Raw genomic sequence first — 17,764 nt, forward strand, 5'->3', positions numbered from 1 at the left:
ACTGCCTGGCTGATGAAGTCTTCACTTGGTTTATACCCAGCTACAGTGCCTTGAGTTAATGTTGAGAAATTAAACTGTTGTACAAAGCGGCAGTATCAAATATCCCTTCACAAGTGTTGTGCTAATGACTTCTCACAATCATTTCCATTCCCAAGGTCAGTACACTGAAGTTCATGCTGCTAAGCAGCTTGCCCCATCCCTGAGAACAAGAAGGGTCAGGGGTCTGGACACGGTGATTCTAAGTGTTGTCTTTTGCTATTCTACTATTTTTGTATTTGGGGAAGATAAAAAGGGAAACCCTGGCAAACTGTTCAATGTGTAAAATAAAAGGCAATTCCTTAGGCAGCTGCAGAAAAAGATAGTTTATGAAGCCTTAAATCACAGATACCAGGGTTGGGAATACGGGAAGGAAGTCTGAGAAATTTAGATAATTCAAAATTAGATTTTTAGAACAAAGAAGAAATAAGACACGGCAGTGCTAATAGTTGAGTTTGATTGAATATAATGATATTGTATTTTTCGGTAACTTTTTAAAAAAGTTATTAACCTACTCCAGAAGCCGCCAGCAGAGGGCTCTATGCTAAATCCATTCTCTTTCCATCAGTAGCTCCTACATTTATCGTAAAATATCCCCTCTATCTGAAGCTGAGAAAAGAAAGGTATTATTAACTGCCCCGTCTGCAATTATAAACTGATGTAAATATAAGTGGAAAAGGGAAATACGAATATAACTATGTAGCACGCTTCGACCTGGGCGAGCGTGTGCGTGACCCGGTGGGGGAGGGGGAGGAGGGTGGAATACCTGCACAAGGCAAGACAACAGGAAAAAAAGAAATGGTGATGAAAATGCGTATTTCAGTCGCTTAACTTCCCTTGGATTCCAGAGTTTGTTGTGCCTATGCATTTGGCTTTCGTGAGTCCCTACGAGAATCTTTTCTTACATTACACGATTGGAGGTTAAAGAGAAATGCAGAAAATTAAGGGCAAGAAAACTCGGCTCAAGTTAGAAAATTTCTCTCAGTAGAGATCGAACTTGTATCTGTACAATTCTTAACGTGTTTGAACTTTTTAGATGCTGAGGCAATTGTTTCTAAACGTAGTAAATATGGAGAAATCAACTTAAATGCCCTTAGAGTGAACAGGTTTTCAAGAACAGAAAGAAATCGCTGAAGAAACTCTGGCGGCCGTGCTGGATTTGCTTATACAAAATTCCGACAGAGGGCGCTGTTGCCCGTTCAATGACTGAGAAGTCTTCCCTGGGAAAGATTTCCCTTGCAATTTCGAAGATTTTTTGAATAATGCCCACGTTGAAAAATTGATTCGGTTTTAATTATTGTTATATACTTCTTTGGCTGTCTCTTTCTATGTATGTATATATTTTTCAATTTATGTTTTATTCTTAATAAAACCAGATTGGTTAGTTTTTGGTTTTCATAAAGAATTTTTATGCATTTTAACCAAGTATTTCAAGACCTTTCTTGTTTAAAAAAATACCCACTATTGGCAGGAAATAAAATGCAAATTTGAAATTATACACATATAAAACTATAAAGTAATCATGGCAACATACTTTAAGTTGTTTTATACATAAAGTATTACTATCTCTAAGGGTTTCTTGGTTTAAGCTTTAGAATTTATCTATTTTAGACCAATGGTACACCAGAAAAATGAAATATTTGTTCAAAACATTTGGTAAAACCTTAATTTATTTTGGGTGAGAATAATCTTTAGGTTTAAAAAAGATAATGAAGATATTGATTTGAAATGGAGAAGACAATTATTCCCATTAATAAAATTGTGTCTAGAGAACCTGAATTTCCAAGTCTATAATCTTTATTTTACAAAGTAATAATCTGCGACTTATTTTAGTTCTGAAAAGTGTGGAAAGGAAGGGTAAAATCCATTTCAAGTTCCTCCACACAATAAAATTAGGGGGAAAAATGGCTTTCCATGTCTAAACCAGCTCTGGGAGCAAATAAGAATTTTTTGCTCATGCTCCTAGTGGAAAAATTTGTATAGCTCTTATATAATTTAAGGTATTAATATTTAAGTAGAGGGAAGGAGAAAGGAAGGAAGGAAGGGAGGAAGGAAGGAAGGAAGGGACAGGAAAGGTAAAGCACAAAAATTAAAACTGAAAATGAAGGTAGGATTTATGTCTAAAGTTCCTTTTGAAGCACCTTCTTTGTGTTCCTTTGATTTCACCTAGCATTTAAAAATTAAGGTAAAAATCTGATGACTGGTGTATTCTGCGTGTGAAGCCTCTGGTCAGCTTCTATCGAGCCAGTATCCACCGCGGTTGTCCGGAATCCTCTCCCCAAACATCGCCAGTCCCTGCATGCACAGCAGCGCTCAGACATCCTGAGACTTACAGACATTCGTCCTTTGCAGATTCACTCTTATCGGGTTTAATAACTCCCACCCCAAATTGCCCCGTCCCTCCTCGTTCCCTCCTGTCATTTATTTTCTGCCCCAGAGGCAGAGATCTTCCACTGGACTTCCCTTCTGGCTGTGGAGATCCTTCAGCACCCTGAAAGGGAGCAGAAAAAAAGAAAGAGGGGGTGGGAAAAGGGGGAATGAGGTGAATATTTACTAAGTGATGAAATCCAGAAATGCTGTGCCTTAAAGGGAGCCCATTTTTAAGGTTTGGTTAACTTTGTTCTGATCTGTGTTTACGTTGTGTGTGTGTGCATATATATATTTGTGTGCATATATATATACATATATATATATATAGTATGTGTGTGTATACACACACACACAAATCGCACTATGGAAAAAATACACTCAAAACAAACAAATGAAACCCTAAATATTTTTCACTATGCTTTTAAAGAACATTCTGCTCAAACCTTCCAAAGGTTTAGGTGACCATGTCTCGACTCTCCATAATTAAACCCACTTAAAAGTTGGTTATAGACAACAGATGTAAATATGAAACGTGCTCTGACTCTGCAAAGAAGGCTCCAAACTCACTCATTGTGCCGACCTGTGCATGTGCCCGTGTTGCTCCCAACATCTGAAAAAAGGAGAAAAAGTCTTCATAAAATGGAGACTCCAGCCAAGAAAAAAAAAAAACAGCATGTGGAATCTGTTGAAAATACATACCAACAACCCCTAAAATGACAAACAGTGCAGACTGGGGTGATCGTACAGTATTTAAGTTACCCCATATGTTGGACAAATGACCAGCAATATTAGAAATGAGCTGGCTTTTTGTTCTATAGTGACAGAGTTGCAGTTGGAAAAACACTTGTGTAACCATCAACACAGAGAAATCACCCTTAAAACCCCCAAATCCAGCTTTCAAAATACCCTCCTTCTGAACACACAAGAATAGGAGTTTCTGCTTTAAAATCTCAATAATGGTCTCCCCTTTAAAACCTAGACAGAAAATGGGAGACTGTTGGCCCCCTGGTTTCTCATTGTGAATTTTAAAGACTTTGGGTAATGGCTACAATGATTCATCATTTTCAATATAGAGGTTTTAAATGTGTATATTTGTATCAATCACACGGAATAGCCATCTCTCTTTAAATGCATGTTTAGCGTCTGTAGACTGTGTGACCCAGGGGTGCGTATATAACCAAATGTGGGTCTCTGGGTGTAAATACGTGTTTATGATTTTTATAATATATATGTCTGTGGGTTGCATCTAACTCCTGCGTGTGTAATAATGTTTTTCCCTCTGCTGAGGCTTCCTTCTCCAGCCTATTGTTTCAGACAACAGATATAAGTTGCGATGGGAGAGGAGCGTCGGATTTGGTGTGTATCCCCCGTTTCCAATTATAGATGGATCATTACAGACAGCAGAGTCCTGAGAAGCCAGACATCTGCTCCTCACATGAATGCACTCACCTCCTAGAGACCAGGCTGCCATCATGCTCTGGAAGCTCGTGGAGAATGTCAAGTACGAAGATATCTATGAGGTGAGCCCACACCCCAGATGCATCTTAGAGTTTTGCAGATAGAGAATTTGAGCTTCTTGACACCCCAATGATACCTATTTTTAAGCTATTTACTCGCAGATTTCCGGTCGGTGTTTTCCGCTTTCTCTAACTTTTAGAAAAGCTGGTTTGAGGAGACTTGACTATTCTGAAAAAAGCACTTTGAGGTTGCAGTCTGACTACTCTAACTTAGAAGATTTCTCTTTTATTTCTTTTATTTTTCCTTCTCTCTTCCTCGCAGCCCCCCACCCCCACCCCAATAGACTCCGGCGAGGAAGGTGGGCAGAGAAAGGAAAGTCTGCTAAAGGCAGACAGAGGCTCTCCTCGTTCTGAGTGTGGGGCAGAATTAAGTTTTCAAGCCTCATTGGTAACAGACTCGGGCTTTTAATTTTTATTTTCAGTAAAATTCCTGAAATCGATGACGAACGGATCCAAGTAGAGGACGGAAAATTAAAAAGAGGGAGGTAGATAGAGGGGTGTCTGTAGGACACAAGCCAAGGAGCTGCCACAATTTTTTTCTCTTTTCTTGGGTTTTGCTTCTTTGAGGGCCAGAGCGACCAAACCTGTGTTTGGGCATTTTTAACGAAATGAGCTGCCCTTGTTCCGTGCACACGGTTCTTTAGGCGAAACTCTCCCTCCGGCTGGAGAAGTTGCCCGCAGCCCGAGGCGCCTGCAGCTGGAGGGACCGGGCCGCGCCCGCGAAGCCCCTTTGGTCTCTGCAGCCGAGCGACCGCACGGCGGGGCGGCTCCCAGGCCGGCGGGCGGCGGTGCGGGGCGCGCGGCGGGGTGGGAAGGAACGGCTGCCGGCGGCCCTCGGAGCCTCGCTCCGGGGCAGCGTGGACTCGGAGACCCCAAGTTAGGTGCAAGGGGAAGGGGGTAAGCGGAGACTCGGAGGAGACGTCGAGGGAGGAAAGATAAAAAAGCCTGCAGAGAGGCGAGGAGGAGTTAGGGAAGGGGACGGTCGGAGCCTGCGAGCGGGCAGCGGAGACTGCAAAGCAGGAGCGATGGAGAAAGGAGGGAGAAAGGGAAAGAAACCGGACGGCGGGCCAGGGCAGTGCCTGGTAGGACGAAAGGGCCGCGATGGGACGCATAGAGGCTCCCCCAACCAATGGGGGAGACGCGACCCCGTTGCTCCGGGGAAACTCGCAAAAGCCCGGCCCTGAGCTGCCCCGCGGATGCTGGGAACAGGCCTCGCCCAGAAGCGGCCGCGAGCTCCGACCGACGCCGTGGGCCGGTCCTGCCGGACCCAGGGGCCCGCCCGCCGCGCCCCGCAGGCTGCACCAGCGCCCAGTGCCCCCCCCCCCCCCGCCCCGGCCCCAGCTCTGCCCTGAGTCCAGATTTTCGGGAAGGAGGCGGGAGTGGAGAGACGCGGACAGAGACAGAGAGACGGGTCTTTCTGCGACTGATGCTTGGAGTTTCCCTTTCTTTCCTCTTTGTGATTATGTGGGGACTGTAACTCGGAGCCGCGCCTCAGGCTTCTGTTTGTTTCGGTTCGGCCTCCTTTCCTTTCTTCAACGGGCGGGATGAAGGCAAAGTTGAAGACATTAGAAATAGCTTTAAAACAAATGCGAGCGGCCGAAGTGGGCGAGACACTAGCGGGGATGATGCCACGGTGTAAACAGCTTGGGGCGCACACAGAGAGGTATCAGTGCGTCCTGAAAAGTAAGCAGGATATAACTCGCTCGTAGATTATGAAAAGTAAACTGCCCGAGTGAGAAAGGAGAGAGAGAAGAAAGCAGGGAGGGTGAGAGGAAAAGGAAGGGGTGGGGTGGAAGAGAGGCAGTGAATAAAGGGGGAGGGAGAGAGGAGAGAGACTGAGAGTGGCAGAGTAGTGCGGTTATCCCCAGCTGCCTCAATTTTCTGCTCAGAAATATAGGAAAACCAGCAGCCTGGTGGAAGGAGCCTATTTAAGTCGGGAGGAAGGTTGAACTTTAACAGGAATGGCAGTCGAGCCAGTTGAACGGGTTCCTGAAATATCCGAAAAGGTTTTCTGTTGCCCCTGGCTTTGCCTGGAAAGGATAAGTTTAGTGTACCTGAAGATTGATTGCGTACGTTTTAAATAGAGGTAAAAATCGCAGACTGTGTGAGCATGAAAGAGAGGAAGGCTGCACGAGGGGTGGAAACCCTCCACCTCGTCTCTGTCCTTTCCTAACTAAGCATATTCGCTAATATTCAGCGAACGTCTGCAAACGCCACTGTAACCACCAACGGGTTGGGGGCCTCCGGTTTACTTTTCTCTCCCCTGCAAATGATGAGGCAACGCCTTTTTATTCTGCTCTTTTAATCTGCACACAAAGCACCTAGGGCAATCAGTTCTTCCCATTAGGAAAGTCCCTCTCCGGGAACAGGTTTGATAAAAGCCCCCAGCGATGCTCTCCCTCGCTGCCCCGTCCAAGGAAGCGGAGGCTGCTTCGCGCGCGTCCCCAGCTCAGTTCATTGAAGTTCTGACTCTTTCCTGCTAAACTTTTCCCCCAGTCTGCCTTTGCCAGCCCCCTCGTCTGATTACATCTAGTAATTCTCCACTGAATGAACGTCATTTACAATAGTAGGGGAGCTCTGCGCTCGCTGCTGCTTCACGCTCCATTTGTCCTCCATTCTCCCTTTAAAGTACTCGTGTAATATTAATAGTCATGAATATCAATTATTATGAGGCGGTGTAGGCAAGCGGAGGGAGGAAGGGGCGCCCGAGCAGTCTGAGCCCAGCTTCGGGTGGAAGAGGACAGCTTCTGGAGCCCCGGAGAGCGGCAGAAGAAAAAAAAGGCCAAAAAGACAGTAAGGGACCGATGAACAGCTCCGTCTGTGTGATAGGCAGCGCCAATCTTGTTCGAGGGGTGGGGGGGATTTTTTTTTTTTTTTGATGGCTTGTCCTGGAAACACCTCAAGCTCTGCTTCTGTGTCCAGCTCGTTTCTCTGCTGGACTCCTTGATTTTTTTTTTAAATCATTGTTTGATTTTGAGCAGTAACCAGGCTTTTTTTTCCAGATGTTAGTCCACACCTATTCATCCATGGTGAGTTTGGATTCACGTTGTACCAGAATTGCATGCTCCCTCCTCTCACTGTCTCTCTCTGTCTCTCTGTCTCCGTGTGCGTGCCTCACTCTCTCCGTCCCTGTCTTCCTCTGAGCGCCTTTGGCTTGGTAATTTAGCACCGTAATTGGACGAGGCTGCAGCTGCTTTTCTCTGCATTGTGTGTTCTCCGTCTGAGCTCCTCGAGTCAGCTGGGGAGAGGGGAGGCCAAACAGAAAACTTTTTATTTGCCATTGCAGTTTGGAAATTCAGGTGTCTATCTCTCCAAAAAGAACCACGAAGACTTTACCTTGTCATTTCCACAGAGACGAGGGAGAACCTTAAACACCCCTCACACACATAAACTCGGAGCCCCCCTCGTGTTTTCACTCAGTTTACCGCTCCAGGCAGGACCAGCAGTAACTTGTCTGGGCTTTTTCACCCCCTCGCAACCTTGGGTCCTTCATTAACATACCCTGGAGAGTTAATCGCATTAGATATAGAAAAGCAACCTTAGAAATAATTCCTTAAGACCACAATTTGACTTAACGTGGGCTTAGGAGATGATTTCAAATGAGATCCGTTTCAATCCCACACTATTTAAATTAACTCCTCTTGGGGAGGGAGGGGTGACTGGGAGCTCCGATCGGGCAGATTCCTGGGAGCTCCCGGAATTACCGGGCTGTGCAGGGGGCCCCTGGGCAGCCCGCTGGGTTTCTGGGGGAGACAGAATTTGACGTTGAACTGGAGGAGCAGCACGGCAGAGAGTGTCAAGTTTTCTGTGTTACACTTTGGAACGCTGGCAGAGTTACAAAAAATTGTTTAAAACCCTGAGAACAGCAAGTACTATATGTGAGATCACTACATTTTTAATTCAGAAACTTAAGAATGTCCCTCCATACAGTTACTTCCCCCTCACCCTTTTTGCTGGCTTTGCACTCTTAACTGAAGGCTCAGATGTCGGTTATGTGGGTGATTCTCCCCATTTCCCTCCCCAAAGCCTTGCATTTGGAATTGCTAAAAATCGTTTGCCCTCTGAGTCAACTTGGCAGCATAAGTTTCAGATTCTTGCTTCCCCCGTCCCGGGAAGAACGTACAGGAGCCAGGCTTCTCCATTTGTCGCTTGTGTTTTTTTTTCCTCTCTCCCTCTCTCTCTCTCTCTCTCTCTCTCTCTCTCTCTCTCTCTCTCTCTCTCTCTCTCTCTCTCTCTCTCTCTCTCTCTCTCTCTCTTTCTCTCCCCCCTTCTCTCCGCTCCCAGGACCGGCATGATGGCGTCCCGAGCCACAGCTCCAGGCTCTCCCAGCTGGGCTCGGTGTCCCAAGGACCTTACTCCAGCGCCCCGCCGCTGTCCCACACTCCGTCGTCAGACTTCCAGCCGCCCTACTTCCCGCCCCCCTACCAGCCGCTCCCTTACCACCAGAGCCAGGACCCCTACTCCCACGTCAACGACCCCTACTCCCTGAACCCACTGCACCAGCCCCAGCAGCATCCCTGGGGACAACGGCAGAGGCAAGAAGTGGGTTCCGAAGCCGGCTCTCTCCTGCCCCAGCCTCGGGCCGCCTTGCCCCAGCTCTCCGGCCTCGACCCCCGAAGGGACTACCACTCGGTCCGCCGGCCGGACGTGCTGCTGCATTCGGCACACCACGGCCTGGACGCGGGCATGGGCGACAGCCTCTCGCTGCACGGCCTCGGGCATCCGGGAATGGAAGATGTACAGGTAACCACCACCACCACCACCACCAAACAAACAAACAAACAAGCAAGCAAAAGAAAAGACAGTAAATAAATAGCGAATGCTCCGGGAGGGAGGGGCGGCGGGGGTGGGGCAGCTCTGTTCTCTCTGCAGGAGGTAGTTTGCATCTTTAGAACAGGACCCTCCAGACACGCATACCCAACTGTTTCTGTGTGTGCGAACGTGTGTGGCTCTATGGTGGCTATTTCTGGAGGTCCAATTATGAAAAGTAGAGCCATTAGAAATGAAATTATGAAGGAGAAAATATATGCGTGTCCTTTGATAATTTAGAATCATCAGAATTAAGGGGAGATGTTTTTGCCTTGTCTTAGCTACTGGTTCCTTCCTATTCTCTTGCACTTTGTGTGAGCAAGCCGGGCGCCCTCCCCAATGCACCGCACCCCTCCCCCTCAACACATCCCAGAGTGGGCCTGGCCAGATGACTTGGCCAGTGAAGACCCTCTGCCTAAGGGCTGGGGCTGCTGCATCGAGGTACAGGCTCGAGGCACAGTCCTCTGCAGGCTCCAGAGGTTCCTCCTGGATTTGCAAAGACTTGGTTAAGCATGACAGTGCACATTGGAGTAAACACATGTGCTACATTTGTCCCAGTCATGTATCCCTCCGAATGCCCCATAAGCTGCAGAACCCCTTTCCGAGATAACTGAGTTCCAGAATCATCACCTGATAAATGGAATATTTATGGGGAGAGACCCACAAAGGCATAATTCTGTTTGGGTGTCTATGGGGACAACTACCATTTTAGAGATTTTTTTCACCTTTTGGTTCATTAAACAACCGTGGAGCAATATTCTCCACATCCCTCTTCAGTACCCTCCCTCCATTAATACTGTCCTCTCCCCAATGCCTCTCTCCCAGTTGAGAAACATCACGTGTTTATTTCTTAAAACAAAAGGCTCAAAATGCTCCCCCTACCCACACACTATCCCATCTGCAACCTACACAATGGAGCCTGATTTGGTTGAGAATACTTGATTAAACTAAACAAAGAAACATCAAAGAAATGATTTCTAAAACCTGTCTGGGTGATTCTGAGCAGGTCTCCTTTTGCTCCTTAGTTTAAATAGTCTCCAGGAAAGATAAATATGGTTGAAAAGTATTTAATTGACACTTTGGTCTCATTGGCATAGTTGTATACATTATGCATCATTTTAGACATACATCTGAAGCAAAGGAAAATAAAAATTGGAAAGGGAAAAGGATGCACAAGTCCTTCTCTACTTTGATGGCAAGATGTATTTTGAACAGTAAGATGTGGTGGTAGGATCGCATGCTGTCTATGCATAGTCTGTCGTGGTTTATTGTTTTAAAAGAAATCCGGTTATTTATTATTTCCAAAAATGGTGGCATCACCCGATTTGTGGCTGAATTTACTTACAGTAATAAGAATGATAGTTTTGTTGATTTAACTGAGCTTGGCTGTCCCTGTCTAAAGATATTGCTTCTTTCAGAATATCACATGAGAAAGGAAATATTTAATAGTTGTGGATTTGTCAATGCATTGGAGTAATGTGTGTCTGGGGGAAGTTTTTAAATTAACCTCCCTGAGCAAGGTTCAAAGTGCTAGATAATGAAAGTGGATCAGCCCATCCCCAGTGCTGTTGGCAGTGAGTGCTAACACTGGCTGTCACCCCCACCCTCTGGCCCAGAGGCGGGGGCGGGGGCTCAGGTGACCCAGCATAGGAATTCCCTCCAAAAAGGAAGTCGATTTATTTGATTTTGGATCTTTAAATATATAGTTGTGAGGAGTTTTTAGTGCTTGGCCAAATGCAAAGGGCGAGAGAAAAGCAGGGCCAGGTCTGTGCATTTGGGAGAGCACCCTTGTGGAAGAGGCGCGTCAGGCCGAGCTGAGTTGGTGCTGGCCCTGAAACCCTGCCTCGAGGTGAAGAGAGCCGAAAGGAGAGTAGTTGCAGGCCCAAGCCTTGACCGTTCTCCTCCCCACCACACTTCTGCTTCCTTCATTCCCTAGAAGCATCTCAGCTGCTCATCCGGTGACGTGGGGAGGCCTCCAATGCAAAGGGTCAGCGGGCACGCAACCTCTCACCTTTCCCAGACAGGGACGATCTTGCTGAAGTGTGCTTGACTTGACACAGGGCAGGTGACAAAAGAAGACAAGGGAGAGAAGATATATGTAGGACCAGCCCCTCCCCGCCCCCCAGGCCCTGAATCCAGAGGTCCCACTTTGGACTTCAGGATCTGGAGGTCTGGGGCCAAAGTTACACTAACCAGTGGGGGTTTCATTGTTCCCTCCAGCTACTGAATGGGTTGGCTGTGCGGGGAGGTTTTTTAGAATCGATCAGAGAGTGCCTGAGCCTGTACCTCAGTCACTTGTTCGATCTCAAGGGCCTAGTGTGAGTTCCGGATCCCCTCTATCCCCACCCCAGCCACCGATCACACTGATCCCAAAGGTGCTGCTTGGTGGTGGGCCTCACAGCCTTGTGTACTCACCTGGGGGGAGGGCTGTTGTATGACCCAGACACACAAACACAAACACATGGCCACCGCCCCAACCATGAGAGGAGAGCTAATTAACCAAATGCTACTAATATTTTTTAAGTGAAACTATAAAACCCTGTCAATTTCTATTTCAATTTACTCACAGGGGCTATTAAACTAGCAAATCGCTGTTTGGGTTCTGAGTATGCTACATTTCATCCGTTGCGTGTTGCGGGGAGGGGTGGGTAGGGGTGGGGAAGGACGGTGTTAAAAACTCAAACAAACAGCATGAGAAAGAAAGAGGGACTGAGATGACACCTAGTTTGAAGTTTGTTTAGCTACCCGGAGCACCTCTTTTCTTCTTCCGATCTTTGCTCTCTAACCTCTCATCACCTCTACCACCCATGAGTATAAACAACATAAGGATGTTAAGTCAAACCTCCCAGCGTGCATGCACACGCACGGACACCAGAGCGAGCGCGCGCAACACACACACACACACACACACACACACACACACACACACACACTCAAACACACCCTAGTGTCTTAAAGCAACCCCTGGTATCACTTTTAACTAAAGAAGTCTAGTAATTACGAGTCTGAGTTGTTTTTCTGCGCTTCCGCATGCAGTCCTAATTAAATCTTTACGATCCTCCCCGTGACGATTAAGCGCCAGCATGCTGCGTGAATATCCTGTACAAAAACCCAGCAGGCGGCCGTAATTAGATAGAAAATCAGACAAGAGCCTTCTCATTAACTACCACAACTACCCCACGTCGCTGATGAGGCGTATATACATATTTACGTACAGAGGTGAGGGTGAGGTGTGGGGGCTCAGTGGTCCAGGCCGGGGAGGTCGCGGGTCTGCCCTCCCACAGACACAGGCGAGGGTTTCTGTCCTGCGTGGACGTGTTGCCCGTGCAGGCTCGTGAGCGTAGCGTGTGGCGTCGTGGGGTCCCCTGGGGTGCTCCAAACAAGTTACATAAAGTTATTTTTTAAAAGGCTTTTCACTATTTCTTAAGATTTACATGGCATGTCGCGACATGGGAAATGCTCCTTACTGACAATAATAGTTTTCTTCACCTTTCTGAGGAAAGAAGAATGACCATTAAAAACCAAAAGAAACAAATGAACATGCACCCTCTGTGATTAGATCATCTCGTCTTTAATATGCTGCTTGCTTGGGGGAGACAGTCTCTCCCTTTTGGGGAGCACACACCTCGCCTGGGGGCGCAGCAGGTCTAGGTGGGAGGTGCTGTGAAAACACCGCCTCCTTCTGGAGCCCTTTGCTTGTCACTTCTCTGTAGAGTGGGTGACAGATTGGTCCAACTTTAGATTTCTGTGGATCAAGGAAAGCAACTGTACATTTCAGAAAGAACTATCACTTATTTTCATTAGGGGGGTAGGGAAGGAAATCCACAGCTTTTGCCGGGGGGCGGGGGGGGGGAGGGCAGTATGCACAGCCAGACAGTAAGAGACTCATTCCAACAGCTATTTCCCTTCAGAAGTGCTGCCAACACCCAGGGTGGAAACTTTCCTTGGGAGGGATGAAACTGGGATAGAAGATGAATGCTCTTTTTGCCATTACCTAGGTGCTGACTGGGAGCATCGGGACCTCTGTATGTGTGTGTCTCTAGTTACTGCCTTCCAAACAGGTGTGCTTCTTGCTGGGAAGCAGCCGCAGCGGGGTTGGGAGGGCGAGCAGATTGTGCAGGTTCTTCCGAGGGGCTGTCGTGCAGCACAAAGTTCGTAGCTCACAGGGATGCGTACGGACTTCAGTGGGTGTGTGGTCCTGGCGCCTGCAAACGTGTTCCTATGTGCTGCTGTTTGCATTCCACTCCAAGCTGCTCAGACTTTAATTAAAATCCCATAATGTAAACCATTATGTATTGGTAAAAGGATGCTAGAATTAAGATACACTGGGATAGAATAGAAAAGTGAAATTGCCCTCACTAATATTGCTGAAATATTTTCAGCTGTTGCAAAATTTTCATAAGAGCAAATACTATAAAACTTTATATGTCTATGTAATATCTGTTTAATATAATAACTCAACCAATATTACATCCCAGAAGCCTCTCACAGTTTCCTTTTTCCTCTTCTTCCATTGGAAGAATGTATAATTTGGGTGAATTTCATCTCTGTGTTGATTTGGAGATAATAATGATAATAATAAAACCTCCCTTTGTGAATTAATATAAATGGAAATAACAGAAACTCCAGTTTGGAATGACATGATTTATGTGTGTGATTCTTTAATATCCAGTCAATTTGAATAGTGATGTTTTTATATTCACAGTCAGTTGAAGATGCCAATAACAGCGGCATGAATCTATTGGACCAGTCTGTCATAAAAAAAGGTACGGATTATTCCCCCCCCCCCACAGTAAACAAAGTTCTCCTGTGCATTCATGTCTTCACGATGAGTTTTCACTTTGGGGGCACTTCATTGTTTTATAAGATACAAATGTTTGTTCACAATTACAGAACAGCGCTGTCTGGGTGAAAGGGCATGTCGGGAAGAAGGAAATGGGGAGGGAAGAGGGAAAAGCACAGGTGGAAAACCCGGGTGAGAGAGACAGAAGGACGGAGACTATTGCTGGTTTTTTCTGGTGGCGCATTTGGTAGCAACTCTAGACACTACTATCTTAAAGAACTGAACTACCATTGTATATGGAACTAGCTGGGAAACACTGTTTTCAAAATGTACGGTAATCATTTCATTAATAACTGGAGTTTGCTGAACCAAACCTTGTGTCGTTGAGATAGTTCCTCTTCTCCTTGTTTTTGTGTTTGATTTTTTTTGGCGGTAATTTTGTCCCCAGTACTCTGTGCTTCATGAGTTGTTTCTTTTTTTTTTAATTGTGCCAAATGTGTTGCTAAATATGCACATCCTGAGAAGCTGAGACAGCCTATGCACATTTCTAAATCTTCCTACATATGCGTTCATGATTTAGTGTGGCTGTGGAATCACCCCATACTGTTAAAGGGCATGTGATATTAACAAATGTTTGCAGTCTCTTGTACAGCTGTAAGCAAAATAATTAACTAATTAAACTAATTAAATGTAATTACAATAACTCATTTCGGGCGTATTGCAGCTGCTTAATTTCCGCCCCCCCACCCCGTCTTCTCTGACAGTCACTGAGAGAATGCCTGGCGATTAGTGTGACTGTCGGAAAGCCCGAACGTCACTCACATGCCACAAATTTAGGAGCTTGAATTTGTAAACAGAACAATCTTTAATTATCGCAAGAACTGGTGTTGGGAGATACAGTTTTAACTACAGTAACCCTTTCTTATCCGTGCTGGAGAAGACCTGTCCTTATGTTTGGTGTCAACAGTCCCTAGCTTCAGTCATTTGTGATTCATTGGAACCACGTGGCTTTGACAAAAACAATGAAAAAGAAAAAGGTGTTTTGGAAAATAATCTAGAGCCAAGCTCGTGTAGTAGGAGGGTTGTGAAGTAAGGGTTCCAGAAAGGGAGAGACATTCTAAATTTTCTTCTTTTACAAGGGCAGAGAAAGTAGCTCTGAGAGGTGGGAGGTGGATGATAGAAGCTGAACTTAGGTGCCATTTGTCTTTGGAATGTAACATCTGAAGAACAGTAAGGTTTGGGGCAAAAGTATTGGAGTGGTGCTTCAAACATCTCTCCCTCTCTTCCTTAGATAGTATCGGTTCGGTTTTTAGTGCCAGCTTTGGGTTTGCCGGGTGTCTCCACGCTTAGATTCACAGCTGTGCTGACAGCTCACGTTCACCGTACCCTCTCGGGTCTCCTCTTCTGGTTAATTGCTGGCTGATGAGGGAAGGGTGGGGTAGGGCTGGGACACCAGCAATTCTCCATTGGCTGTTTTTGTTTCTTCTTTTGTTTGAGTTCCCCCTCCGTTTTCATGAGAAGCTAGAACTCCTTAGCTTAAGGGTCCGTATCCTAGAAATAGCATTTGGACTGGCAGTGGGCATGCCCAACCGATGACCAATCAGAAATGTTATTAATAGCCAGGCCCATAAAAATATTCAGAACTTCGCCTGCCTAACCAAAGGGAGCTGAAAATAGTCCTGGGTGTGTGATGCTTGGCTTTCGGGGCTTGGATGTGCTTGTCAGCAGAATGTGGATATTTGTGTATAAGGGTTTGCTCAGGAATAAGAAAAGGAGAATATTGGCTAAAGTTGTTGGTTTTGTTCTGAAACGTATGCTACTTTGCAGGGCCCCCCAGACTTTTTTTAATATGCAACTTACACACGTGAGGGGCACCCCTGTCACCTGATTGATTTAGGGGGGCATGGCATGGCTAGGAAGGGTTAGGTCAACTCTATTATTTACTGTTTTAGGGATCTGCTTTGTTACATGAAGAAAAGACCCTGATATCTTATTTTTATCTTTAGAGAGCCATGGGCTAAATAAGAATAAGTGGTTGATTTATTGTTCTAAAGCACCATGAACCACTTAAAGTAATGTTATCAGTTCATTGACTCCTTCTCTGCTCTCTGGTCTCCCGACTTTGCCCCTCCCTCCGCCTTTATGAGGGATGTTTCCAAAAGTTTAATGTCATAAAGGAGAAGGTAAGAAAGTTTTCTCACCAAAATATCCTACATTTCAACAACTGGCAGGAGACTCAGTAGTTTAATTTATTTTCCAATGGGCTTTTAAAGAGATTTTTAAAATTCTAACCTGTTAATAAAAGTTCCCCAACTGGCCCAGGATTTGGTGTCTCTGTTTGTGCCTATGAAGCCAGAAAATTTAGAATTTTAGGCATAAAGGATCTTCCTCTCCTCCCTCCCTCCCTCCCTCTCCTTCATTACGGAAGCACCCACTTCTAAAATTTAACCAGTCCAATTTTTCACCTGTGTGGATATCACACCACGGATTATAGGCTAGGTCTCTTGTTATGTTTGCTATCTGGGCTTAGCTGACATTTCTGAAGTAATTTAGTTAAGAGGAAATGAGTTGTTCCCAGTAGAGAGAGCAAACGAGTGGAGTGAAGGTAGCCAGCGTGATAAATGGCTCTTTCATTTGAGGATCTCCAGAGCTCGTTTACGGCTAATTTTCTGTATTGGCCCCCTTTGAGCTATTAATGCAATCGGCAGGGACCGTGGCCCCTCTCCTCTTAGCTGCCCCATTAGAGATCCCATTAAGCTGCCAAATCTCAGAGTCTCAACTCCATGGCAGGACTGGGGGGAATAATGAAAGGTGCTTTTTAAACTCTCCTAATCTAAACCGGCAGAGGGTGGTTAATACGATTTGAAGGGGGCTGGTCAATGAGCAATCAATAAAGTAATAATGAGAAGGATTCGGTACATTAGCAGTCTAAAAATCCAACGAGACATTAAAAAATCATTCTTAATTCTCAGTTCCGTTAAGATTAGGAATCTGGGCCGTCTCAGGGAGGGGGCAGGCAGGATGGTGCCCAACTAGTACCATAACCACTGCCAACATCCTACGGTCTAACTTTTTAAAAAAGGGCTCACCTAGACTTTATGAAAAAGTTTCGGGTGCAATCAGAGGCCAATATGCAATTGGTTTGACACCGTGGGCAGAAAGGAAAAAAAAAACACAAAAACCTTGGGATTTCTTGGAAAGGCTAGCGTGGCTGGAGTCCAAGTTCAAATGCTGTGACTGTGGGGCATTTTCACTGGTCTTAGGGATATCCTGTTTAGTTAGACTCAGCTCAACCTCCGCTGTCTCCCAGTTTTTTCCCTGTTAGTTCTGGCCCCTTCCCCACGCACACACACATTAATTGGTGTGGACTTTCTCTGGGGTGGGGGAAGAATAAGATAATTGCCAATTTTAATTACAGTGGATTCTTTTAGGTTTCTTCCTTCTGACTGAAAAGGTAAAAAAGTACTGAGAATCTGTCAGTGCCTCTGGAAGGATATGAGTTTCCTCTCAGAGAAAGAGGTTTGTCTTTCCAGAGCTGACTTGGATCCACCAAGTATTCAAGTAGAAACTCTGAGATACATTCCAGCCACCCAGGGAGTAATCAGGGTCCATAGAATTTTCAAGCTAGAAACATTATACACACTCTTTTTTACTCCCTCCCCCGCCTCCCCCACTACCCCTGGTGTGGAAACCCAGAGAGAGAGTAGAAAAATGACTTTCTCAACATCCCACATGTCAAGTAAGTGATGGGACCAAACTCTGTCTCTAGCCTCTTAGACTTTACCCCTAAAGGCTGCCAACAGTGAATGTTTGTAGCTTTTTTATGTTCCAGCTTTCTTTGTGGGAATGTTTTATTTTTCTTTCTGGGATTTCAGCACTTACATTTATACACTTAAGATATATACATGTATATATATATATATATCCCTCAGGTAGATGAAAAACAATGCAAGTATAAGGAAAGGGGTGCTTTGCTAGTGAGAAGAAATTATTTTGAGTAATACTCAACCTCCTGGAGGATTCCTGGTATGGTTTATATACTTAAGTCCATGTATCTTTCTGAGGGACTTAATGTGTGAATCTATTTCTCCTCTCTTTTCCCACCAGCAGATCAGATTCACAGAGGGTATGTTTCCAGGCAAACACAAAGATCTCAAAGCTACAATTTCATACTTCAGTTTAAAGAATACAGATGAAGAGCTAGTCTATTAAGACTTTGGCTCTGTGTACTCCATTAACAAATTATATT

At 45.5% G+C, this 17,764-nt stretch overlaps 1 protein-coding gene across 6 annotated transcripts in view; it reads left to right on the top strand.

Annotated features, from left to right (window-relative positions):
* Positions 1-3,605: 3,605 nt before the first annotated feature.
* The window catches only part of TFAP2B (transcription factor AP-2 beta), a 28,888-nt gene continuing 14,729 nt past the window's right edge, over positions 3,606-17,764 (top strand). Inside the window, exons 1-4 of one of the 6 annotated variants that reach the window (XM_037054676.1) lie at positions 3,606-3,926; positions 6,926-6,952; positions 8,208-8,666; positions 13,438-13,498. In XM_037054676.1, the coding sequence (XP_036910571.1) occupies positions 3,846-3,926; positions 6,926-6,952; positions 8,208-8,666; positions 13,438-13,498 (628 nt within the window). In that variant the 5' untranslated portion in view covers positions 3,606-3,845. The remainder of the gene's footprint in view (positions 3,927-6,925; positions 6,953-8,207; positions 8,667-13,437; positions 13,499-17,764) is intronic. The other 5 variants (XM_037054692.1, XM_037054677.1, XM_037054705.1 and 2 more) reach the window with 5 other exon arrangements.

Source organism: Sturnira hondurensis, unplaced genomic scaffold, assembly GCF_014824575.4.
Source record: "Sturnira hondurensis isolate 20B ecotype Veracruz unplaced genomic scaffold, ASM1482457v3 Scaffold0000880, whole genome shotgun sequence".
Lineage (NCBI taxonomy): Eukaryota > Metazoa > Chordata > Mammalia > Chiroptera > Phyllostomidae > Sturnira > Sturnira hondurensis.